The following is a 27827-nucleotide window of genomic DNA, read 5'->3' on the forward strand; positions in this document are numbered from 1 at the left end:
TGAAAACACGGTCTCTGGAGTGATGAATCTAGCTTCACCATCTGGCAGTCCGACGGACGAATCTGGGTTTGGCGGATGCCAGGAGAACGCTACCTGCCAAAATGAATAGTGCCAACTGTAAAGTTTGGTGGATGAAGAATAATGGTCTGGGGCTGCTTTTCATGGTTCTGGCTAGGCCCCTTAGTTCCAGTGAAGGTAAATATTAACGCTACAGCATTCAATGACATTCTAGACGATTGTGTGCTTCCAATTTTGTGGCAACAGTTTGGGGAATGCCTTTTCTTGTTTCAGCATGGCAATGCCCCATGCACAAAGCGAAGTCCATCCAGAAATGGTTTTTCGAGATCGGTGTGGAAGAACTTGACTGGCCTGCACAGAGCCCTGACCTCAACCCCATCGAACACCTTTGGGATGAATTGTTACGCTGACTGCAAGCCAGGCCTAATCGCCCACCACACTCATGCTCTTGTGGCTGAATGGAAGCAAATCCCCAAAGCAATGTTCCAACATCTAGTGGAAATCCTTCCCTGAAGAGTGGACGCTGTTATAGCAGCAAAGGGGGGACCAACTCCATATTAATGCCCATCATTTTGGAATAAGATGTTCGATGTTCGGGTGTCCACATACTTTCGGTCATGTAGTGTATCAACTTTAATCTTTATTAATGGATGGAATCAACAGAATGTTGCTTAATACCTAAAAAGTCCACTTCTTTCTTCTCCCAGTGGATAGAATACTCTGATCATTATTATATTGTTTCCATCCATTGTTATACCTGTCCATCAATGAAGACCGATATGAGCCTTTACAAAGACTAATTTCCAATTGTGTGTACAACCTCTTCTTTTGAAGAAGGATTCATGTCTAAAACGTTCATCCACATTCTTTCCCATGGCGGTTAGCGCACCTTCCTCAACATTTGATTAGGAAAATTAATTTTCCAATTTTTTCCGCCGACGTAGACCGGCTCAAGTCCTTGTAAAGACTATTTTTCCATAGCATGATTTATCAAGCTGTTCCTTGATTGTGCCTAGTCCCGTTTTGTCCTTGTCACCCCAATAAATAATGACCTCCAAATAAGGTATCAGAATCCAAACCATTATCGACATCCTGATTCGAAACGTGAACATATTCCTACTTAATAGAAGTTTGCTTTCATGGGTTAGAAAATACAGTGATAATTTGGTGCAGACAAGCACATAAATAAAACGCTATTTCAAGAAAACTGATAGAAAAGAAATGTTTATTCACTTTTACTTTTCTACAATGTACAACAGCACAGCTTATCTACCAAAGTGGCACATATGAATTTGCATGCTGTCTATGTATAATACACTCACAGCAATGCAGCATTGTGTAAACAATACAATACATATATAGTTTATGGCAAAAAATACTCTTGCTTTATGAAGCACTTTCAAAGACCGTGACCCCAGTCACAAGGAAGGCACAGAATAATTCCAGACAATAAGAATTTTCTCTTTGTATGTACATTCAATAAAACTTACACTTTGCAACATAAAGAGTTGAAAAGCTTTCCCACTTTCATTTAGAATTATAAAAACACTTTTGCATATAAAATTTGCTTTATATCAAATACTGTTATGGTAATATCATTTTTTTTTTTTACTAAAAGTTTATACACAGCAAATTATAGGTGATACAAAATAAACTTGACTTTTGCAAAGTGTGGCAGAAAGACAGAGTGAGATGTTTTTCTCCATTAAAACTTATGTGATGTACTAAATGCTGGTGCCTTCTTAATGGATATTTGGAGCTCATCCGCCCTGGCACTATAGCTTTTTGAACACAGACACAACCTTGGGACACAGTGACCCATACACAGTATCTCTCAGTATCTCTTAGTGTTTCATTGAACTCAGTCAGCCTGTACAAAGTTTGACTTTGACGACATTGTCTCATGGCTATGCATCTTTCCGTTGCTTTTTCCATTGGTTCTAAAGGCAATGCCGTCCCATGAGTAAATGCTGAGAGATGTGAACTTCCTTCTGGCCAAGAATTTCTGATTGGCAAAGAATCAAGTATCACCACAATCCTCACGAAGAATTGAGAAGGCTAATTCACATTCTGCTTCTCACTGCTAATATACCATACATGTGTATATATATATATATATATATATATATATATATATATATATATATATATATATTTCCCTCTCTCACTCTCACTCCATCCAGTGGAAAAATAATTCAAACCCCTTCCGAAGGCTCTGGACTTGAGCCCTCAAGGCCAATAGTCGCTTGTCTCTGCCTTTCGGTTCCAGGCGGCAAGCATGCCAGTCCTTCTTCAGTGTTCCTTTGCCTCGGAGTTCTCCACTGCGACCGCCTTTCCCGCTTGGTTCTCAGCAGGTCAGTGAACAAGTAAACCTACGAAGAAAAACAACACCAAAGAGCAAAGGTCACCATACATAATAACATTTTAGCAACATTTACGGTGTTCAGTTTCAGTAGCAATATTGTCTATCTATTGTCAAGCTATGCCTGGCGTTGGCTTAGCAGCTAGGGTGCCAGCTTAGGATACCTAGGATCCTGGGTTCGTATCCCGGTCGATCACTGAATTAACGCCAGGGGGTTGACTCAGCCTGTCATCCTTCCGAGGTCGGCTAATTGAGTACCAGTTCACTGGTAATTCCCTGTTTGACGTAAAAGGTGACAAACAGGGTTGGCGGCAGGAAGGGCATCCGGCCGTAAAACATTGCTTCAAAAAGGGGACCAAAAAACAACAACAACCATGGTGCCCGAAAAAGGCCAACCCCCGCTTGCGGGGAAAAATGGCCTCTAAAGGTGGTTTTTTTATTTATTTTATTGTCGATCTACATCAATGGGAACAACAGGCTGTTGGGCATTCTTAGCTGGGATGCCATAGAATATTTTCCACTTTGAACCAATAAATGTCAAGAAGAGAACATTCTTGCAGTTTGGTGGGTTCTCATGGATAAAAGGAGGAACAGCTGAGATATGCTTACAGCACTCTTCAATAAAAAAATTCAAACTTCGTACTGTATTTAAAACTAAGAGTGTTATTGTCTGTTTACAACCCATTACTCTTCAACTTTCTAACAACTTATATACAGTTCCCAAAGGATTGAAGAAAATGCCAATTCCAAGAGTACCCAATGTGCTACAACTACAAAGGAAACCCAGCTAGCACACTGATGTCAGTCCAACTGTTCCAACTTTTGCCAATGTTGGACCAACGTCAGTGTACTCGCTGGGAAGCAAAATGAATCATGGAATGAATAACTGTGACATTTTCATCCCGTTTCTCACAATGTTCCCAAATAGCTTATGTGAAGCAGCTGGCCTAACCCAATTCAAAAACTTCCCACCTAACATCCCTTCAGATGAGAGGATTGACCTCTGCAGGATCTGCTTGTGAAAAATAATTCCCTTGAACAACTTTCCTCTGATTCTCCTACAGGCTTTTGTCACGTGTCAATGTCCAACTCTATCTTCTGAACTATTTGAACACCAAAGGGTCTCGAATTATTGATGCGGTTGCTGGCTGAAGTTACATCTGACTCGCTGCTGAAAAATCTCTTCCATCACAATTTATTCTTTGTACATATGAGTCAGCTTTTGGACACATGTTCATAGGTAAACCATGATTTAGACTTGGGAGAATAATTGTATTGATTAAAGCTTGCAAAAAGAACATTCCAAAAGCTTGATGTGGGCAGTTGAAGGCAAAGTGTTTCAGTTCTGTCCTTTTAAATTGTTCTGAAAATGCCAATATGCAGAAATATTCCTCATGTGAAAGTCTCATTTAACAACAATGTCTGGTGCTGGCTTAACAGTTAAGATGGCTGGCTGAAGATCTTAGGGTCTTGAGTTTGAGCCCCTGTTGTACCGCTAAATAACACAAGGTGGGTTGCCTCGGCCTGCCATGCTTCCGATGTTCGCAAAATGAGTAACAGCTTACTGGTAATAGGGGACACGGCATCAGTGGCACAACTAGCGGCCACAGGCTGCATACAAAATAATTATTAAACAACATACGTGGTGTCTTGAAAATCTTAAAATCCATTCTACTCCTGGACTTGATAGTGTAACAGTTTAACGATAAAAATGTAACTTATTTAAACAAGTGTATCTCCGCTCTTTCGGCGCTTCAGCAGATAATTCCATGTTGGATATTTCCTGTCGCCCAGGAAATAATCTCAAATGATTTTTCACTGAATGTTGAAAATATTCTCATCAATCTCATGAGAAATGGCTTGGAGATTTTGTAAAGGTGGTGTTGATACAAGAAATATAAATAGATCTGCCTAGCAGCTACATCTACTTCTTATATACAGGATGACCAAAACAAAGTGGTTTGGGGGAGGGGTATTGATGAAAGAAAGGGAAGAATAAGAAATACGAGAAAAGGAAATTTTTTTTAAAGGAGTAGGGATCAAAAAAGGAGTAAAGAAGAAGATGTAAGGAGGAAGTGGGATCAAAATTCCCCCCACTTTTGTCATATGTGCAGGTCTTGGGAAAGAGGTTCGGAGAAACATAATTTAGGGGATTTTTTGGAAACAGAATGAATGCTTCGCAGAAGTGTTTTGTCTACTCAGGCATATCTTCATCATTATCTATCAAAGTCATCATCCATCAAAAGTGTGCAAAATGACTGTTATACTTTGCTGTATCACACCACATTTTCATCATTGTGAATTAAACCCAGATCATATATGGAATCCCTATCTATTCCTCCCCCACTCTCTTCAATCCCACTCCTCCCTCCAGGTCTTTAAAACAGCTGTTCACCACCATCTCTTATCTTCCCCCATCCAAAACCTTGATCTTTTCTACCCCCGCTAATTCACCCCAGATACTTTTCTTTTTTTTTTTGGAAATTCCAACTTCTTTCCTGGAAGTCCTTGCAGTGTTCATATGTTTTATACCTCTCCCACCTCCCCCAAAGCCCTCCCCCTCCCACATTTCTCCAGTTGTCCCTGCTCTCAAATGTTGTGTTTGTGTCCTTCCCCCTCTCTCCCCATATTGTCTGCCACTCCCCTTATTTTTTGTGTTTTGTGTGTCGGTTTGACTTTTTGTGTGATTAATGTTAGCTCTTTCACGAGCCTCGATCTTGTATACAAAAAAAAAAAAAATCATTACAAGTCCAAATTCAATCAACGTATCAAAATGGACGAGGCTAACTTATCACGATGAAAAGTTAAATTGGCTCAGTTGTCAACAATGTGCAAGGTGGGAAACAGCTACAACAAAATCACAATCATCGTTTGTTTTGACTTTGTTTTATAAATTCCAGTTCAATTCATTCACATTTGGCTTTGACTTGAAATCATAAATCCGTCTTTTAACGTTATCTTTTAAATGTTGTCATTTTACATTTTAAATTACTGTACCTGTAAACTGTTAAAATGAAGAACTCATTCTGTTCACTCATTCTTGATTTACTTGAGTTATTGAGCTGCTTGCAGAATGCAACCACAATCCACTTCATCAAATATGTAAAGCTTGTATTAATTATTTCTGCAAGTAGGTTGTACCCCAGCATCTGCTTGCAGTCTGTAAGTATGTCCCACAAGTATTTAATATCTAGATGGCCGTTACACTTCTAATTATCATTATGTTCAACGTACTATGGTAATATAATCCACAATGCAGCAGCTATAAAAGAAAAACTAATTAAACCATCTACTTCATGACCAATAGTTTGACTTTCTTCGCTCAGGCAATACGTAGGTGGCTTCTGTTGACATATCAGTAGTCCATTGCTTCTAAACTCTAACAAAAGCTTGCTCTCCTTCTCTTTTGCTCTCAAGGGAATCACATGTCTGGAATCTCTTGCACCATTAATATGGTCTGACATTCAAACCCCGGTTGGATGCCAAAACGGATTCCAGGATTTTCTCCACTATATTTATCTTCCTGGTCCACAAATCGACGTATTGATCTTCTGTGTTCAAAAATGTTGGCAATGCTACTCTGGCAAGATGGTGCATGTTGACCAACATCCTTGTTTGTCAGTTTTCAATGTAATTTAAATCCATCTCAATGCTGTCTCAAAAAAGATCATTGGGTATGGTTCTCTTTGGCGCTTAAACATGGCAGAATTCGAGTCTGTACACATCTCCACACTCACCTTCAGGTACAAGTGGAGCCTTTGTGGCCATATACATGTTATTTACATAAGGAGGAGGCAAGAGTGGTGTAAATTGAGAGAATTTTTTTGATTATAAGGAAGAGAGGCTGGGCAGAATGGCCTAGAGCAGCGGTCGGGAACCTATGGCTCGCGAGCCATATATGGCTCTTCCGGTGACGGCATATGGCTCCCAGACAATTTTGAGTTGAAAAAAAAAAAAAAATCAGTTTGGAACTGATTTTAAAATACTTGTGATATTTCTTAATAATACTGTGTCATTTTAAAGTAAACAGAAATTAGTTTTGAAGATAAATTTCATGGGTCACGGGTCACCCGTGGGTCGGGTCGGGAACCAATGGCTCGCGAGCATGTCCGCGTCATTGTAAAGGTGAAGAAATCAATTTTATCAGATAGCCAACTAGTTTATCCGCTTCAACCCTTGTAACGGAAAAGATGGCGAAAAGAAAAAAAGACGATGATTACCGTGCATTCCAGGCTGCGTGGACAGAGGAATTTGCATTTGGTGAGAGAGCAGGATCTGCGGTATGTCTAATATGCAATGATAAAATTGCATCGATGAAACGGTCAAATATAAAGCGGCACTTCGATACGCACCATGCTTCATTTGCATCGAAATATCCAGCGGGGGACAGCAGGAAAAGGGCATGCGAGGAGCTACAGCGGAGAGTGCAGGCGAGTCAGCAGCAACTACGTGTGTGGACCAAGCAAGGTGACGGGAATTCCGCTAGCTTTGCGGGTGCTTTGGCAATAGTAAGGAATGGAAAGCCATTCACAGATGGCGAGTATGCCAAAACATTCATGCTTGATGTGGCCAATGAACTGTTTGATGACTTCCCAAATAAAGACAAGATAATCAAACGAATAAAAGACATGCCCCTGTCAGCAAGAACTGTGCACGATCGTAGCATCATGATGGCAAATCAAGTCGAGGAAACACAAATTAAGGACATAAACGCCGGGACATACTTTTCTCTCGCGTTAGATGAGTCAACAGACGTTAGCCATCTATCTCAGTGCAGTATAATTGCCAGGTATGCTGCAGGTGACACACTGCGTGAGGAAAGCTTGGCTGTTTTGCCAATGAAAGGGACAACAAGAGGAGAGGATTTATTCACGTCTTTCATGGAGTTTGCTAAAGAAAAAAAACTACCGATGGATAAACTTATTTCTGTCTGTACTGATGGTGCACCCTGTATGTTGGGGAAGAACAAAGGATTTGTAGCGCTTCTCCGTGAACATGAAAAGAGAGCCATCCTAAGTTTTCATTGCATCCTGCACCAGGAGGCGCTTTGCGCTCAGACGTGTGGCCAGGAGCTTGGTGAGGTGATGTCGCTGGTCATTCGAGTGGTCAACTTTATTGTTGCCCGAGCTTTAAATGATCGCCAGTTTAAAGCTCTGTTAGAAGAAGTTGGGAATCATTATCCCGGTCTGCTTTTACACAGCAACGTGCGTTGGTTGTCAAGGGGGAAGGTGCTCAGCCGTTTTGCAGCTTGCCTGAGTGAAATCCGGACTTTTCTTGAAATGAAAGGCGTCAAGCATCCTGAGCTAGACAACACTGACTGGCTCCTGCAGTTTCACTATTTCGTGGACATAACTGGCCATCTGAACCAGCTCAATGTGAAAATGCAAGGTATTGGAAATACAATCTCATCCCTTCAACAAGCAGTGTTTGCATTTGAAAGCAAGCTGGAAGTCTTTCTCAGGGACATTGAAACAGGTCGTCTTCTGCACTTTGAAAGACTGCAACAATTTAGAGATGCATGCTTAGCAAGTGACTCCACTCAACATCTGGATCTCCAGCAGCTAGCTGGCTTTACGTCCAATCTCCTGCAGTCATTCAAAGCACGCTTTGGAGAATTTCGTGCGCGCACTGGTCTTTTCAAGTTCATCACTCATCCACATGAGTGTGCAGTGGACAAAATCGACCGGACATGCATCCCCGGGGTCTCTATCGGAGACTTTGAGCTGGAAGTTGCTGACCTGAAGGCATCAGACATGTGGATGAGTAAGTTCAAGTCACTTAATGGAGAGTTGGAAAGTCTTGCGCGACAGCGAGCAGAGCTGGTGAGGGAACACAAGTGGACAGAAATGAAAAATCTTCAACCTGAAGACCAGCTGATTCTTAAAACTTGGAACGAGCTTCCTGTGACATACCACACAATGCAGCGTGTGAGTATTGCCGTATTGACCATGTTTGGCTCTACATATGCATGTGAGCAGTCATTCTCGCATATGAGGAACATTAAGACCAACCTACGCTCACGTTTAACTGATGGAAGCCTCAACGCCTGCATGAAGCTCAACCTCACCACGTATGAACCAGACTACAAGGCCATCAGCAAAACCATGCAGCACCAGAAGTCGCATTAAAAGTAAGACATATTTAATTTATGATACGTTAAAAATACTATATGGCTCTCAATGAAATATATTTAGAAATATTTGGCTTTTATGGCTCTCCCAGTCAAAAAGGTTCCTGACCCCTGGCCTAGAGGTAAGCGCACTTAGTCTCTAAGATGTCTACCCAGGGTTTGAATCCAGAGCCAGTTATAAACTGTCATCCTGGTGTTTCCCAGGCAGGGTGATTCATCAATGTGTGCGCTGTCCATCTGCTGGACGTTAAACGGGCTTCTTGTCTGCCGGCATTAGTTTGTGGACATTAAAGAAACCACGGTGTCCTGCAAGAAGAGTAGGCGAGGTACCAAAAGCATAATGGCCAAATTCCTTCCATAACTATTGCTGGGAAGGCAATGGCAAAACCATGCAGTATAATCTTTCCCAAGAAACTGCTTCGGTAGAATACCGACTCCCTGTAACAGAGTATGACACATCAGAATTAGAAAAAGGAAGTGAGGTTGTGGGAGGAAGGGGAGCGGAAGAAAATAAAGGGAGGAATAGGTGAGTTGTACTCCGAAAAAGGAAAGGAGGTTGGGAAGAGTTGCTTATAATATTAGATTGTCCCCTATCTTAGGCAGATAGCCTGGTGTTGGCTTAGCGGTTAGGGTGCCGGCTTGGGATCCTAGGATCCTGGGTTTGAAACCCGGTCGATCGCTGAATTAATGCCAGGGGGGTTGACTCAGCCTGTCATCCTTCGGCAAATTGAGTACCAGCTCACTGGTACTGGTCCCTGTGTGTCGCAAGAGGCGACTAACAGGGTTGGCGGCAGGAAGATCATCCGGCCATAAAACATTGCTTCAAAAAGGGGACCACGGTGCCCAAAAAAGGCCAACCCCTGCTCTGTGGGGAGAAATGGCCTTTAAAGGTGGTTCCCTATCTTGGGCAAACAATATCCGAACAGGCCTTTTAACATTCATACGCTTTATCACTTGTCTATTTCTACGTCCATTCATAGAAATCTCCTATATTTGTGCAATCCTTTCAGGATGATCACAGACTCAAACACATGTAAACTCATATATTCTTATAAGTAACTTAACCCTTTCTTATCCACACTTTACTGCATGTCTGCCATGCAATTATCTGTTTAGTTTCCTTGTTTTGGTTCTCTCTCCCTCTTTCTCTAGCATAATGGCTGTGCGTCGAGTCCTTTGAGCTTACGTTGTAAGTCCTGGGTTTATATTATTAGAGATTTGATCACAGCTCCCCAAATTCAACCCGGTGCTTTCCACATGGGATCACCAAAAATAACGGAAAGTAAACTGCTCCTAATATTTACTCACAATGCTTACTTGTGGTCATTAAACATGTCATAAATATCCAATCACGACATTTCAATGACAAGACCTTTGTTCAGAGGTCCATCTTTCAAGATGCCATAAATGATGCTGCAGACAATAAGAACCAGAAAAGGTAGTAGTGATGCTAGGTGATCAACAATCCACTCTACCGATATAAAGAATTGTGAAATTTGCCAAATGCATAAATATTCAATATGATCTTTAACTTTAAACACGAAATGTGGCTTAAGGTTCTCCTTTTTAGCTCACCTGGAAGGAAGTTCAGGGGAGCTTATGCGATGGCGCGTTGTCCGTCCATAAGTCCGTCCGTCCGCAAACACTTAAAACTTCTTCTCCGAAACCGCTGATGAGATTGCACCCAAATTTGGCACAAATGGTATTTGTTGTGTTGTGACTAAAGCTTTTTCTCGGCATTAAAAAAAATCGGGGTCTAAGGGGGTTTACCGGCGGTTAAAGTGGATCCAGGTTTGACCCCCAAAATAAGAATTTGCTTTTTAGTCTGAAATTACACACAATATTTCGATGAAACTTCACCACAACCTTCATCACCCGTGATGTACCAACCTTTGTTCATGACATTATAAAAAATCTGCCCCTTTGGGGATCTACGGGGGGGGGGGGGTGGGGTTACCCCGAAAAATAGGTAATTCTGATGAAATAGGAAAAATAGAAGAAAAAAAAATAGATTACCCCTTCTCAGAAACTACATATGCAATTCTGATGAAACTTGACCACAACCTTCATCATCCATGATGTGCCAATGTTTGTTCAAGGCGTTGGAAAAATTGGGGTCTGAGGAGGTACACGAGGTGGGGGCCCCCCAAAATAGGTATTTTTTTTGTTTATTAAAGTCTAATGATAATGTTAGTATAATTCTACATGCTGCCATGTCTTTTAGCAAGCATTGAAATTGGTTTAAAATACCTTCAGTCAGTGCAGTATACAGTTTATTCTACCAGGTGAGCACCAGGGGTATTGCCCCAATGTTTAAAGAATGACATGCTCCAAAATGTATTTCTGCAACAGTGTCCTTTGGCTTTGGCTTTGGAAAATTAATGATGTGTTTTGGCCTTAAATCATGGTATATTTTCACAAGTTTAATATTTGTCATTGCATCCTGTTGAGGAAATATTTCAAGAAGAAACATTTCTTTCCAGAATTGGTGTTAATGTAAACCTATCCTTGTGACCACTTCAATCTGTCACTTCTCCATGGTGGTACATAACAATGCCTGAATGTGGAGACCTGTGGAGGCCTCCTCACCCTCTTCCTTCCCTTCTATTTCTATGGCCTCGTGAATTTGCAAGCCACATGAAAATGTCCTGCAGTGGATGTTGGCTTGCTAAGTTACACATCACTGATCTAGAAATAATTACGTAAGCCGAAAACAATGTATTATTTTACTAACATATGTGTACAGCTGAGAGGGCAAGAGGTAAAGAGAGAGAGGGAGGGTGGAAGAGATGGAGGGAGGGTGGAAGAGATGGAGGGAGGGAGGCAGATATCGAGAAGAGAGTTAGACAGAGAAAGATAGATGGAGACGTCTGAATAATTCCTTCATGCAGCATGATTTACTACACTGCTATGCTCACACAGCACACATACATCTATATTATATACCTATATACAGGGTGTTTATAAAGTCCCTATCGATTTAGATTCAGTTACACAAATAGATAGACTTTATAACCACCTGTACAATAGATTTTAATGGAACAAGTTAATTACCCTAACCAAGTAAATGTCTGACTGATTTAATGAACATCTGGAAGTTGAACTGGACTCCGTCCATCAATGAGGTTTCACCCCTATAAGCCCAGATCTCCAAATGGCTAGTCCATAACCTCAGGTGCGACTAAAGGTCACACAATCAGGCCAAAGTGTCAAAAGGTCATAAAATCAATCTAACGTGTCTAAAGTTCACACAATCAGGCTAAAGCGTCTAAAAGTCACACAATCAGGCTAAAGTGTCTACAGGTCACACAATCTGGCTAAAGTGTCTAAAGGTCATTTTAGGCAAGCTAAAGGTCACACAATCAGGCTAAAGCGTCTAAATGTCACACAATCTGGCTAAAGTGTCTAAAGGTCATTTTAGGCAAGCTAAAGGTCACACAATCAGGCTAAAGCGTCTAAATGTCACACAATCTGGCTAAAGTGTCTAAAGGTCACACAATCTGGCTAAAGTGTCTAATGGTCATTTTAGGCAAGCTAAACGTCACACAATCTGGCTAAAGTGTCTAAAGGTCACACAATCTGGCTAAAGTGTCTAAAGGTCATTTTAGACAAGCTAAAGGTCACACAATCAGGCTAAAGCGTCTAAAGGTCACACAATCTGGCTAAAGTGTCTAAAGGTCATTTTAGGCAAGCTAAATGTCACACAATCTGGCTAAAGTGTCTAAACGTCACACAATCTGGCTAAAGTGTCTAAAGGTCATTTTAGGCAAGCTAAAGGTCACACAATCAGGCTAAAGTATCTAAATGTCACACAATCTGGCTAAAGTGTCTAAACGTCACACAATCTGGCTAAATTGTCTCAAGGTCACACAATCAGGCTAAAGTGTCTAAACGTCACACGATCAGGCAGTGCAATACAATTTTATAATTTTACTATGCTTGTTGGTCAGAGGTTTACCATACTCTTTAGAGGTGACCTTGTATTACCAGAGGTGCATTTACGTTACGATATCGAACATTTAATCAGCTTCACCATTTGAGGAAAGTCTTGGGCTGTCTGTGTATGTGCGTGTCAATGAAAATTGAGAAACACCATTGTTTCTCAGTGTACAAGCCAATTGGAAAGCTCTGCATTCATCAAATGTAATTGCTCATTATAGGTTACTTTCAACTCACATTCCTCCTCAATTGGTACATGGCTTTGTGTTGTTTTAAGCTTTCTTTTTTACCTGGATATTGAACTACTTTTCTGTTTATTAATCAAAAACATATAAATTAAACCCACATTACAACATCCTAATCTGTTATTATTCATTGCCAAATGTAGTGTATTAACACATATAGGTGTAGTCGTTTAAAGAAATATACAAAACCATACAGGTATATTTTCTGTTAGGATTGTTACTGCAAACAGGCTGGAATTGTTACTGAAGTAAAGCCTGACAAATGCACAAGACTTGCCTCTACTGCTGAGTATCATTTAAAGTGGTTTGCCAACCACATGAGCACGTGTTGAATAAATATGTATTGCCTTCTGTACTTGCCCGTATTGGCCGGACTGTCAAAATGGTGGACTATCAGGATTCTTACAAATGCCTCGGGAGATATATATATGTGTGTGTGTGTGTGTGTGTGTGTGTGTGTGTGTGTGTGTGTTGTGTATACTATAGTGAGGTCTGCTTACACATTGTAAGCAATAAAACCATGCTTGTATGTAGGTACATAATAAATAGAAGCTTTATGATTGTAGGCAAACATCAGCAATTATCCTGCTAGATACCAATTGAGGTTTTTTGTTTTGGGTTTTTATGGACACGTTCATTTTTTTTAATGTAAATTTTAATTGAGGTTCTTATTTTGAAGTTTACAGTTATAGACATTACAATTTTCAAATGCTAGATATCTATTGTGGTTTTTTTTTTATGGACACGTTCATGTTTTTTTTATGTACATTTTCATTGAGGTTCTTATTTTGAAGTTTACAATTATACACATTACAATTTTCAAATACTAGATAATTATTGTGGTTTTTTTGTTTTTTTTTATGGACACGTTCAAGTTTTTTATGTAAATTTTCATTGAGGTTCTTATTTTGAAGTTTACAGTTATAGACATTACAATTTTCAAATGCTAGATATCTATTGTGGTTTAAAAAAAAAAAATTTATGGACACGCTCATGTTTTTTATGTCAATTTTTATTGAGGTTCTTATTTTGAAGTTTACAGTTATATACACTAGCAATGATACCCGCCCTAATGGTGGGGCTTCAATTGGGAGGCCCAAATGAAAAGGCAAAATATCAGAAATTGAAGGCTTTTTTTATTTTAAACGATTTATATAAACATCCGTTAAATCATATTACATGCAAATCATCAAAATCTAAACAGTATTTGTAGAATTTCAATAAAAGCCACATCACTGTGCAGATCGGTAAATATTATTCCATCGTGTTTGGAAAAACTGGAAAATTGGAAAAATTGGAAATTGGAAAAACAATATAGCCTATTTTACTACAGGGGGTCCCAGGATTACCCATCCAAAATTTCGTTGCGATCGGTTCAGCCGTTTTTGCGGTACCTGGGAGAATGGACAGAATGGTGTCCTATATTTGGTGAATATTTGGGACAGACCTATATTTGGTGAATTATAGTAAGATGCAGACACGTATGTACGTAGATGAATGCTTAACCCCACTTTTCGCTTCGTGAGCGCAGGGTAACGACTCTCTGAGTGAAAGACTCCTGCGTTACTACTGTCTGAACTCTCCTCTTGACTCTCAGGCTATGGGGCCTTTGTCCTATCACTGTACATTGTGCTTAATAATTATTCTGCAGATATTTTGTTCCCACCCTTCATGATGTTAAACATCTCCATTCCATCATATCCCCTCGTAACCGCTTCCCTTATAATGTACTAGAGAAATACCCGTGCTACGCATGGGTGGGAGGCCAGAAGCAAACAGGCAATGCAGATATGGTGAATGCTAAAGCATGAAACCAATAAATTCCACATTCCTGTAGCACCTTCAGTCGCACGTCAGACATGGACAGCAAGTTAGTGAAGGACTTCCATGAAAAACGTACCCGTTCGCAAACAAACGGGTACGTTCCCGTATAGAAACATCGATCGTGGGTCCGTGGCGAATCTGCCTATGGCGATGGCAAAATATCAGAAATTGAAGGCTTTTTTTATTTTAAACGATTCATATAAACATCCGTTGAATCATATCACACGCAAATCATCAAAATCTAAACAGTATCTTTAGAATTTCAATAAAAGCCACATCACTGTTCATATCGGTAAATATTATTCCATCGTGTTTCAAATCGTGATCGATACACTATGATCGTGATGATCGTGATCGTGAATCGTGATCGATAATCGTGTTCACAATCGCTGTGTCGTATGTACTCCCGATACGTGTACCAAATTCCCGATACGTGTAACTGTACCAAATCAACAGTTAAAAGGATTTTGAGCCGATAGGTGTTACGGCCTTGGCAAGATCGATGGAGACAGCGATCTGTTAGATCTGATACTCCTTCATGCCGAAGTGCAGATCCTCATTCATGCCACATTCGATCGATGCAGCCATGCAGCGATCGGTGCAGCCGTTTGTGCGGCACACGGTGCAGCGATTGGTGCAGCCGTTTGTGCGGCACATGGTGCAGCGATCGGTGCAGCCGTTTGTGCGGCACACGGTGCAGCGATCGGTGCAAACGTGGACTCCCACACTGCCACATCCTGCTGATACTTGCTCCCGCATGACGTTATTTTCCCGGGAGCCGCACAAACGACTGCACCGATCGAGATTTAACGGATGTTTATATAAATCGTTTAAAAGAAAAAAAACCCCCTTCAATTTCCGATATTTAGCCTCTTCATTTGGGCCTCCCAATTGAAGCACCGCCCGTAGGGCGGGTACCGTTGCTCGACGTAAGAAGACGTCACAATGAACGTCATGTGAACGCGAATGTTATGCGGGAGTCCAAACCTGAGAATGCTGGAGACTAAAGCTGAAATTGGGAAAACGAAATAGCCTATTTTACTCCTGGGGATCCCAGGATTATCCACCCAAAATATCTTTGCGATCGGTTCAGCAGTTTTTACGGTACCTTCGAACGGACACAGACATTTGGTGAATTATAGTAAGATTATAATTTTCAAATTCTAGGTATCTATTGTGTTTTTTTTTGGTTTTTTTATGGACACGTTCATGTTTTTTAATGTAAATTTTCATTGAGTTCTTATTTTGAAGGTTACAGTTATATACATTACAATTTTCAAATTCTAGGTATCTATTGTGGGCTTTTTTGTTTTTTTTATGGACACGTTCATGTTTTTTAATGTAAATTTTAATTGAGGTTCTTATTTTGAAGTTTACAGTTATATACATTACAATTTTCAAATGCGAGATATCTATTGTGGTTTTTTCTTTGTTGTGTTTTTTTAACAGACGTGTTTACGGTTTTTTTTAAAGTAAACTTTCATTTACGAAAGTTTTTACTTTTTTTCATTTACAGACATTATTTTCATGTTTATTTCAGTACCTATTGAACTCGAATTTAAGCCTTTGTTGAATTTGTACTTCACTATCTGGATACTTAGCCTGCATTCATCCACAGCTTGATGCATTTTATGTTCAAGGAAACAGAGTGGCTCAGTTGGAAGCCTGCAACGCAACATGGAGCATATTGTCTTTTGCAAAAAACATTAAACCGTCTGTCCTTGTAATGTGAAGTTAAGATCCTAATGGTGTCTTTGCAAAGGGTAGGCCAATGTGAGTCGGTATCCTAACCACATTTCAACTGTCATAGCAACAGCAGGAGGAGTGATGGCCACAGAAATGCCATGATTCCTATTCTTTACATGGCATCCCAAAACAAAACGCGTTATGCTCAAGAGACCGCCAGGCCAGAAATCTATCGACAATTCAAATACCTTGTATGTCTCGCGTATATTGTTGACCACGATGCCCTACTGAAACCCCTTGGTCCATTGCAGTGGCCCCACGAGACGCGATGCATCGAGAGTTTCCAACAGGCTGGAATTTGGATGTGGTTAGATGTCTTGTAACAGCTGTTTGGTCTTGCTGAAGGAGGCTCAAGTCAAAGGTTATTGTTCCAAGTGTTGTTAATCCCATGTGACTATTACACACTGTCCATTTGGGTGGTGGTTAATATTACAGGCCTGTAAAGGTCTCTATTTTGCATGAGCTAACGTCATTGCATAATTCCTTCATGGATTACATCCATTAATAACAAAAGTCTTTTTCTCGGTTTTTTCTTCAACCTCTTCTCGAAGATCATGATGTTTCCATTAAATTTGGCGAGAACGAATACGATAATATCACAGCTCCGAGATACTCCATGCAGATGTGAATACTGCGGAATGCCTGTATGTATTACTCTAACCGCTGGAAGAGATCTGGTTTCATGTATCATATATGTATATTCGTAGTCCATACATATGTATTAAGAATCAAATATTATAACATATAGGTTAGTTCAAAAGTTTTGTCCTCGTCTCTCAATTGCCCATTTTAGTTGTAGTTCCCCGAGCCTGGTGTTAGCTTAGCGGTTAGGGTGCCGGCTTGGGATCCTAGGATCCTGAGTTTGAATCCCGGTCGATCGCTGAATTAACGCCAGGGGGGTTGACTCAGCCAGTCATCCCTCTGAGGTAGGCAAATTGAGTACCAGCTTGCTGGGGTGAATTATTCTGGTGTGTACCTCGGTTTAGAATAGGTACACCGTATCCCTGCGCATCATACAGGCGACAGGAAGGGCATCCGGCCATAAAAACATTGCCTCAAACAGGGAAGCATGATTGTCATGAAGCATGCAAGGCTAACCTTTGCTCTTGCAGGGAAAAATGGCCTTAAAAAGATCATTCGTTCATTTATTCATTCATTCATTGAGTTGTAATCTCACCCCCCCCCCCCCCCCCCAAAAATAGGATCCAACAACACAACGCTGTCCTGGTGCTTCATAGTCTTCACTTTCTTTGAAAAAGCACGTTGTCGTCGGCTGTCTTGTCTGACAGCACTCACTTGTTGACCTTCAAGATCCCCACCCCATGCTTTAGATAACAATAAATTTTTCGATGATGTCTACAACATCTCTTTTAATCACGAATTTTTTTTAAAAGATCATCAAGTTTCGTCTCCAAATTTTAAAGCGCAGCAATTCCGCAAACTCACTCGTATCTTTATGGCTTAAAACACAGATGGTTTTCCAACTTTGAAATATGTTTTGTGTTTTACCATCCTTGGAACAATTGCATAAAAGCATACCTCAAAAGCGTATCTATGCACCATTATCAAAACTGCACGACTTGTAACAAACGACCTTGTCCTTGATGTAATTTGTTACGATCTACTCGAATGTAAACAAGTAACTTACATCATTTTGGAATTCTTTTGCATGATTGCAATGACTTTATTTTCTTCGTGCAATGTGAAGTTACTGCAATGTAACATTCATATGCTCGGTTTTTCGTTACTTTATTTTAGTTCACTTTGAGCTCATTGAAGAACGAAGCCACAAATGTGAAAAATGAACAAACGAAAATTGGATTTTGCATCTTTAGGGCAGCATTGCTATTGCTACTCCAACTGGAATTTTGCTTTCTGTCCATTGGAGCTTTTTTCGTTTGCGCTCCTAATGTAACGGCCTGTCAACGTGTGGGCTTTCCACCAACATAATTCGCTGATATAACTTGGAAGAACTTTAAACTTTTTTTTCTTTTTTTTCGTATACAAGATCGAGGCTCGTTTAAGAGCTAACATTAATCACAAAAAAACAAACGGACACATAAAAAAAACAGAAATAAAGAGAGCGAGAGACAAGATGGGGAGAGAGAGGGATCACACAATTACAACAGTAGAGAACAGGGACATCGGGAGATCTGTGGGAGGGAGAGGGCTTGTGGGGGAGGAGGCCTGGGAAAGGGGGTGGGGTGGGAAATCTTCTCTCTCTTCAAATCAAATGTTCTTCTTCCAGAAGCACTTGCTTCCCTTCGTAGCTACGGCCATCACCATCCTCAGTCCTTGATATAACAATCCCAATTTGGTAATCCTTGCAGCTCTCAGAGCTTACATATTTCTCTAATCTGTTGTAGAATGCCTCTGACCTACAAATCCTTTCTTTTCACGTCTTGCTCTCCTGAACCGGGTGGGCTGTCTCGAGGACACCAATGGGCTAACTTTAGAAGATGAGCTTCTAATCGCTCATGAGAGCTTTGCACTTGTGGTTTGTGGTAAAATAAATTGCCACTAAAATTACAATTCCTGAAACCCATTCCACACGCATCTCTGTGTTATTGCAGCCACTATTGGGCTCACCGTTAATACAGCGCCGGCTGCTCCAACGATGAAGCCCACCATCACATCACTCCAGTGATGCTTGTAGTCTGAGACACGTGACAGGCCCACGTAAAGGGCGCCCAGCAGCAGCATGAATTGCATAAATGGACGTAACGTGCGTGCTCCACGCCAGGTCAACCGTGCTTCCAGGTACAGCTGGCGACACAAAGAGCAAAAAGAAAAATATGAATAAAACAAGAGATGCAAACAAAAACATTTTTTAAATAGAGTTTGGCAGAAAATTTAATGTTCTAACCTGAACTGAAAAAGTAATGAAGGACAGCTCTTGTATAAAATTATTGTATATTGAAGCTTGATACTCCACAACAAACAAAAGATCTTTAATTCTTTAATTAATCCTCAAGTTCTCTCTTTAATTCTCAAGTATACGTCGCTACTTCTGCTCAAGAGTTGAGCTTCGGAGGAACTTAAACCCAGGAAACCTAATACATTTGAGGAACGATGACAGGATATTATATAATAACACATGGGATTCATTTCGTTGTGAAGAAAACGTTATTGAACCACAAGGGCAACACGACTCCCTTTAGAATTGGTGGTTTTCTTACATGACCGTCACTGGGTGAAGTGTGATATGGAGGAGTGATAGTGAAAGGAGTGCGCGTGCAGTAGAAACGAAGAAACCCTGACCCGAATGAGGGTTTGGGGGACACCACTGTTTATTTGTCACTTTCCCAGCTTTATTCATGATGAATTAAACAAAGTCAGTGCAAATAATCCACTAAAAATACAAACTCACTCTATCGATCAACTCCAGTCACGCACAACATATCTAACCTGAACAACCTCTTTTATTTTTCGCTGAATGCAATTTGGCGATCTCAACTGGGAACTCGATCAAATTTAACTCAACAATGAATCCTAAAATTATACATTATGATATTCCCACTTATGGGCCCATGGAGGACCGGAACGACAAAGGGTGGCAGGATCACAGACTACCAAAGGGTATGAGGATGGATATACATGAATTGTAAATGAAGGAATAACACAAAACCAACAAGAAAGAGCAATCAGAGATTGCAAACCCTCGCCAGGATGTATTTTCAGTGGTTTTTAAGGCTTTTGTGTTAAAACAAATATGGCAACCGAACCACGTGACCGATGACTTCATCATTATTATTTTTCTAAACTAATTTATTCCTAGATTATGCTCAAGAAATTTCATCTTGATCGGATGAAGTTTTGTACTTGTCGAATTATGACGTCATAATGGAGGCACCTATAACATCATCATTAACATATTTTAGTCCCGATGCAGAGTTCTTTACAATGAGCCATGTCTCAATTTTTTCTATTCAGCGCTTTCGGAGATTATAGAGGTGCTATGTTTTTCGGTTTTTCAAGATGGCGGCCAAACCACGTGACCTATGACGTCATAATTATCATAAAAAATATACAGGTGGAGTTGCACCTATGGTGAAAATTTCCTATCAATCGGACCAACGGTTGCAGAGAAAATCATATTTATTCTGTGCGGACAAACAAACAGACAGACAAAGAAACGGACTCAAATGCAATACCCTCTCCTCAGGCGAGGGTAAAAATGACTGTTCCACTTAAAAATACAAGAGTAACTCCCACACAGCCACCTATGAGAGTTAAACGCATGGAGTGTCCATTAACAGAAGACGAGCGAGCGGTCAACAGGGAGGGTGAGCAGCAGGTGGAAAAGAGCACGTGCATCTACCGCAGCAGGTGTAAGGAGGGGAAAGCAGTAAGCGTGTGTCGAAACGGTGAGTAATGGTCAATCCAGGTTTCGCAACGTGTCTCAAAACAATGAAACATTTTTGTACAATATTTCATTCTCGCGTGCGCATACACATATTACGTGGTAAAAAGGACAACGAAATGAGAGACAAGTAACTTAACATAATCAACCTACGATCCTAACAACATGAACTACGCACTTATATTATTTCATTAGATTAGCCTAGATGCTTCGATGACCTGCATACTCTAGATGGAGAACGACATAAAAACGACCTTCATTTTGCTTGCACCACCACTTCCCTATTTGCAAGCTTCATACAATGTGGCATTGACTTAACAAATTTTTATAATATGTAAAAACAAAAACTTGAATCCATCAAGTTACAAACATTCTGAATCAAAATATCAATGTATAGCCCTTTGTAGTCTCCGAGAGGTCAACGGGCAGCCCTGACTTTGTTGTACATTTGTAATAAAACAAAACGCTCGCTGCCGAGCAGAGTCTTGACCAGGGAATGACCTTAATCATAAAAGAAAGTTGTTTAGATCGGTATTTAATTTTAAAATGTTTTTCATTGCTGCTGTAAGCCTGGTGTTGGCTTAACGGTTAAGGTGGTTGGCTTAAGATCTTAGGGTCTTGAGTTTCAGCCCCCGTCGTGCTGTTGAAATAAAACCAGGTGGGTTGACTCGGCCTGTCATCCTTCCAAGTTTGGCAAAATGAATACCAGCCTGCTGGTAATGGGGCACTGCATCATCGGCACAGCCGCACTTAACAGAGAAATGATGCAGCCACAGGCTGTAAATGAAAAAACTAACAACAACGTATTTGCACCTTGTACCTCCTACTGTGCTATTTCAGTTTTGTTTGATCTTTGCACCATTACCATTCCTTGCAGGAACCTTTGGAATTGTGTGGTTCCCACAGTTTTATAGTACAGTACCTCCAAGAGACCATGTCTCATAAGCTAAGCATCCCAATTTGTATATATATATATTTAAAATAACAAAGACGTTATGTTTGGATGCCCTTTGTATCTGAAGAAGACCGTTCACATGAACCATACAAACAACCTGGTAAATTTGTTTACCTGCACTTAAAAGGTGAAATTCCATGAGATGGATGGCACACACATTGATGCCACATACCCTGCCTGCGTTACCCCTGGGTGACAACTTAAAGCTGGATTAGGATCCCAACCCAGGTTTATAGCTGGCTAGGGATTCAAACACAGGTTTGTCATTTGATTGCGATCCGAGTCAAGATTTAGAGCTGGATTGGGATCCGAACCCAAGTTTGTTGCTGGATTGGGATCTGAACCCAGATTTAGAGCTGGATTGGGATGCAAACCCAGGTTTGTCGCTGGATTGGGGTTCGAGCTTCGAGCCTCGGTTTAGAGCTGGATTGGGATCCACACCCAAGATTGTCGCTGGATTGGGATCTAAACACAGGTTTGTCGCTGGATTGGGATCTGAACACAGGTTTGTCGCTGGATTGGGATCTGAACCCAGGTTTGTCACTGGATTGGGATGTGAACCAAGGTTTGTCGCTGGTTTGGGATCTGAACACAGGTTTGTCGCTGGATTGGGATCTGAACCCAGGTTTGTCACTGGATTGGGATGTGAACCAAGGTTTGTCGCTGGATTGGGATCTGAACCCTGGTTTGTCACTGGATTTTTAATATCTGAACACAGGTTTGTCGCTGGATTGGGATCTGAACCCAGGTTTGTCACTGGATTGGGATCTGAACCCAGGTTTGTCACTGGATTGGGATCTAAACCCAGGTTTGTCACTGGATTGGGATGTGAACCAAGGTTTGTTGCTGGATTGGGATCTGAACCCAGGTTTGTCGCTGGATTGGGATTCAAATCCAGGTTTGTCGCTGGATTGGGATCTGAACCCAGGTTTATAGCTGGATTGTGATTCAAATCCAGGTTTGTCGCTGGATTGGGATCTGAACCCAGGTTTATAGCTGGATTGGAATTCAAATCCAGGTTTGTCGCTGGATTGGGATCTGAACCCAGGTTTATAGCGGGATTGGGATCCACACCCAAGATTGTCGCTGGATTGGGATCTGAACACAGGTTTGTTGCTGGATTGGGATCTGAACCCAGGTTTGTCACTGGATTGGGATGTGAACCAAAGGTTGTCGCTGGATTGGGATTCAAATCCAGGTTTGTCACTGGATTGGGATCTGAACCCAGGTTTGTCGCTGGATTGGGATCTGAACCCAGGTTTATAGCTGGATTGTGATTCAAATCCAGGTTTGTCGCTGGATTGGGATCTGAACCCAGGTTTATAGCTGGATTGGAATTCAAATCCAGGTTTGTCACTGGATTGGGATCTGAACCCAGGTTTACAGCTGGATTGGGATTCAAATCCAGGTTTCTTGCTGGATTGGGATCTGAACCCAGGTTTGTCGCTGGATTGGGATTCTAACCCATAGCTCAGAGGCGAGTGTGCATACCTCTGTGCTGCCTGCTAGAGATAAAATAAATATTAAATCCAATAGATCATAAAGAGTCTAATAAAGAGGCTAAACAGCCTTTTGGAGACTTTTAACAAACGTGTCCAATTTATGCGACTACCATCTAATTGGAAATATTTTTTACTGATGTAGTCAGAATCATATGATGCTTAAATTCACGTTTCGAGGTGATCAGATTGGTTTTGGGACACATGACATGGATTGCTGATCATCAGACGTGCTGCACATCAATCAGATGGATCATCTCAGTGATGATCAGGGTCTTCCACAATAACCTATCACCCTCTTTGGCACAGCAATGGTAAACCCTTCCAGAATGGTGGCACCAAATATTACCAAATCGCATTGACCATCTCGTGGGATCAATGCCAATATCAAGTGCATTCTGTTGTTTATTTCTCAGCCATGAACTCCAATCTTAGGCTTTAACCTTATTAGGCAACTCGTCGTATATTAAAAACAAAGTTCTTAAAGCCAGCAAAGCTTGTGCATATTTTATTCCAAATTCATACCTCTACTTGAACCCCATCCCCCAAATCGCTTTTCTACCCTACTCCATGCCTCACCACCACCTTCCTTCCTTTTCCTCAACCTACTCCGTGCCTCACCACCACCTTCCTTCCTTTTCCGCAACCTACTCCATGCCTCACCAAAACCTTCCTTCCTTTTCCGCAACCTACTCCATGCCTCACCACTACCTTCCTTCCTTTTCCGCAACCTACTCCATGCCTCACCACTACCTTCCTTCCTTTTCCGCAACCTACTCCATGCCTCACCACTACCTTCCTTCCTTTTCCGCAACCTACTCCATGCCTCACCACTACCTTCCTTCCTTTTCCGCAACCTACTCCATGCCTCACCACTACCTTCCTTCCTTTTCCACAACCTACTCCATGCCTCACCACCACCTTCCTTCCTTTTCCTCAACCTACTCCATGCCTCACCACCACCTTCCTTCCTTTTCCTCAACCTACTCCATGCCTCACCACTACCTTCCTTCCTTTTCCGCAACCTACTCCATGCCTCACCACTACCTTCCTTCCTTCCTTTTCCGCAACCTACTCCATGCCTCACCACTACCTTCCTTCCTTTTCCGCAACCTACTCCATGCCTCACCACCACCTTCCTTCCTTTTCCTCAACCTACTCCGTGCCTCACCACCACCTTCCTTCCTTTTCCTCAACCTACTCCATGCCTCACCACCACCTTCCTTCCTTTTCCGCAACCTACTCCATGCCTCACGACCACCTTCCTTCCTTTTCCTCAACCTACTCCATGCCTCACCACCACCTTCCTTCCTTTTCCTCAACCTACTCCGTGCCTCACCACCACCTTCCTTCCTTTTCCTCAACCTACTCCGTGCCTCACCACCACCTTCCTTCCTTTTCCTCAACCTACTCCATGCCTCACCACCACCTTCCTTCCTTTTCCTCAACCAGTCCTTCAACATGCTCACCCTTGAATCGGAATGCCAAACATCATAAGCTATTGAGTTAAGAGGAACAGTGTGGTTTACAAGGCGGTTGATTGTTGTCGTTTGTTTTGCTGCTGTACGTTAAAACCCGGAGCCTGATGAGAGATATCATGGAGGAGGAAATGAAAAAAATATTTAGAGTTTCAGATTTGGTATCGGATATAACTCCCACAGTTGAAAGCAATAGCCAATCAATTTGTTCCCTACATTAGCCAATCAATTTGTTCCCAACATTAGCCAATCAATTTGTTCCCTACATTAGCCAATCAATTTGTGCCCTACATTAGCCAATCAATTTGTTCCCTACATTAGCCAATCAATTTGTTCCCTACATTAGCCAATCAATTTATGCCCTACATTAGCCAATCAATTCATGCCCTACATTAGCCAATCAATTCGTGCCCTACATTAGCCAATCAATTCGTGCCCTACATTAGCCAATCACTTTGTGCCCTACATTAGCCAATCAATGCGTGTCCTACATTAGCGAATCAATTCATGCCCTGCATTAGCCAATCGATTTGTGCCATACATTAGCCAATCAATTCGTGCCCTACATTAGCCAATCATTTTGTGCCATACATTAGCCAATCAATTCATGCCCTGCATTTGCCAATCAATTCGTGCCTACATTAGCCAATCAATTCGTGTCCTACATTAGCCAATCAATTCGTGCCCTACATTAGCCAATAATTTTGTGCCCTACATTAGCCAATCAGTTCATGCCCTGCATTTGCCAATCAATTCGTGCCTACACTAGCCAATCAATTCGTGCCTACATTAGCCAATCAATTCGTGCCCTACATTAGCCAATCATTTTGTGCCCTACATTAGCCAATCAATTCATGCCTTGCATTTGCCAATCAATTCGTGCCTACATTAGCCAATCAATTCGTGTCCTACATTAGCCAATCAATTCGTGCCCTACATTAGCCAATCATTTTGTGCCCTACATTAGCCAATCAATTCATGCCTACATTAGCCAATCAATTCGTGTCCTACATTAGCCAATCAAATCGTGCCCTACATTAGCCAATCATTTTGTGCCCTACATTAGCCAATCAATTCATGCCCTGTATTTGCCAATCAATTCGTCTCCTACATTAGCCAATCAATTCATGCCCGACGTTACAACAAAACAACATCGTATTGCGTGGCATGAATTAAATGGCTAATGGTTTGTGGGTCGTGATTTCAAATGATTTCCGGTGAAATACGCAAATCAGACGATGAAAGTGTTATCGGTAATGAAAACAATAGAACTAGGAAGAGACAGAGTTAGCAAAACGAGGCAGGCCAAAGGAGATACGTTTTAAAACTTTTAATGCTGGAGTATTCATTACCCTGCGCTCGCGAAGCGAAAAGTGGGGTTAAGCATTCCATGCGTACCTACATGTGCTGTGTGCCGTGTGCTGTACGTGTCTGCATTTTAAAATTTCATTTTCTCGGTAACCGTTGGTCCGATTGACAGGAATTTTTTACCATAGACGCGCCTCCGCCTGTATAATTTTTTTATTCATAATTATGACGTCATAGGTCACGTGGTATGGACACGCCATCTTGGAAAAACGTTACACCTCGATATCTCCCAAACCACTCACAGGAAAAAATTGAAACATGGCTCATTGTCAAATACTCACCATGGGGAATAAGATATGTTGATGGTGATGTCATCGGTGCCTTAATTATGACGTCATAATTCGACAAGTACAACACGTATCGATCATTGTGATTTTTTTTCTCAGCAACTGTTGGTCTGATGGGCACGAAATTTTCACCAAAGGAGCACCTCCTCCTGTAGAATATTTTCATGATAATCATGATGCCATAGGTCATGTGGTACAGGCGCCATCTTGGAAAAACCGAAAAAATTTGCACCTCTATTTCTCTAAAACCGCTGCATGGAAAAAAATTAAACATGGCTCATTGTAAAGAACTCCATATGGGGAATAGGTGTTGTTAACGATGACGTCATTGGTGCCATAATTTTGACGTCATAATTCGACAGGGACAACGCTTAGTCTGATCAGTTTGAAATGTATTGAGTGTGATCTATGCAACAATTATATTAGAGAACATAAATTTATGATGTCATCGCTCACATGGTCTGGCAGCCATATTGGATCAAAGAAAAAAAATGTTAAAAAACAGAAGAGTTGGCTCGCAACAAGTTGACTGCGCAGGGTAAGTATTCTATGAATACCATCTAGTTTCAATCATGTTTTGTGGATGGACATTGGAGTAAGAGGTCTTCACAGGACAGTAACACAGTCCAATAGTCAAAGCAATCATGGTGCTTTGTAAAGTTTAAAATCACCACCAGTGTTGGAGATGCTTACTGACTTATCTCCTGAAGTACACCTTTTTTAAAATAAAAGGTGGACTGACTTATCTGCTGTTAACTAAGGATAAGCCTGGTTGGTACTTGAATGGAAGAACTCGGTGGAAGGCTGGGGGTCATAGGCCGAGAGATGGTAGACAGACTCAATATTTGCAGCATGCATGTCTCTCAGGTATGTGGTCATGGATTTGTTCTTATCTGGAGTCAAAATAAACAAAGGAACTGCCATCTCATCAGAGCCCCTAAAAGGAGGGGGCTGCATTAAGGAGCATGCTGTCCATATATACTGTGTGCATTTATGTTGGACACAATAAAGATTCCTTGGTATCTCTCGACAAAAGTAGACCACTGTGTGCAGTGGGCTGAACTCCCTTTTCCGAGATGAAATGGAAGATGGGCGTATATTATCAGTTTATCACTGGAATGTGGATGTGAAATCACATTAAGTTAAAGGTAAGAAATGATAAGAATTCCACAAGTGAATCAACCAAATAGCTTCCTGTATTTAATCATATACTTGAATATTTAATGGTATATTCATATGCTAGCAAATACCATGTATCATATCGCTGACAGGTATACCAAGGGAGGAGAGGAAAGGGGGGAGCGAAAGATGGGGGATAACGAGAGGGAAGAGGGAGAGAGAGAGGGTGAATATGGGGGGAGTAAGGAAGGGGAGGATTGTGATAAAGGGGGGGGGGGGGGGGGGAGAGCGACTCTTCAGCACACATCAAAAAATCCCATTGATGTAATGTATTAAAGGGGAAATGTGTTCCTGACAGAAAAAAATTGAGTGGAAATTTTTCAAAGGGTGAATTAATTAAAATATTATTACAATCTTCCATATAAAACACAGTCAGTTTGTGTGTTTGTACAGATGTCTGTCCCCCTCCATATGGGTAAGTTTTAAAGGCCAAC

The 27827-nt window shown here is 41.2% G+C and overlaps 1 protein-coding gene across 2 annotated transcripts in view; it reads right to left on the bottom strand.

The window, feature by feature from the left end:
* Positions 1-1226: 1226 nt before the first annotated feature.
* Positions 1227-27827, bottom strand: part of LOC137427747 (phospholipid phosphatase 3) — a 213012-nt gene continuing 186411 nt past the window's right edge. For both annotated transcript variants that reach the window (XM_078776330.1, XM_068117458.2), the window contains exons 6-7: positions 18854-19030; positions 1227-2390 (exon numbers count right to left, since the gene is read on the bottom strand). In XM_078776330.1, coding sequence (XP_078632456.1) covers positions 2214-2390; positions 18854-19030 — 354 coding nt within the window. In that variant the 3' untranslated portion in view covers positions 1227-2213. The remainder of the gene's footprint in view (positions 2391-18853; positions 19031-27827) is intronic.

The sequence above is a fragment of the Myxine glutinosa genome, chromosome 1 (assembly GCF_964187855.1).
Source record: "Myxine glutinosa chromosome 1, kmMyxGlut1.1, whole genome shotgun sequence".
In the NCBI taxonomy this organism is placed as follows: Eukaryota; Metazoa; Chordata; class Myxini; order Myxiniformes; family Myxinidae; genus Myxine; species Myxine glutinosa.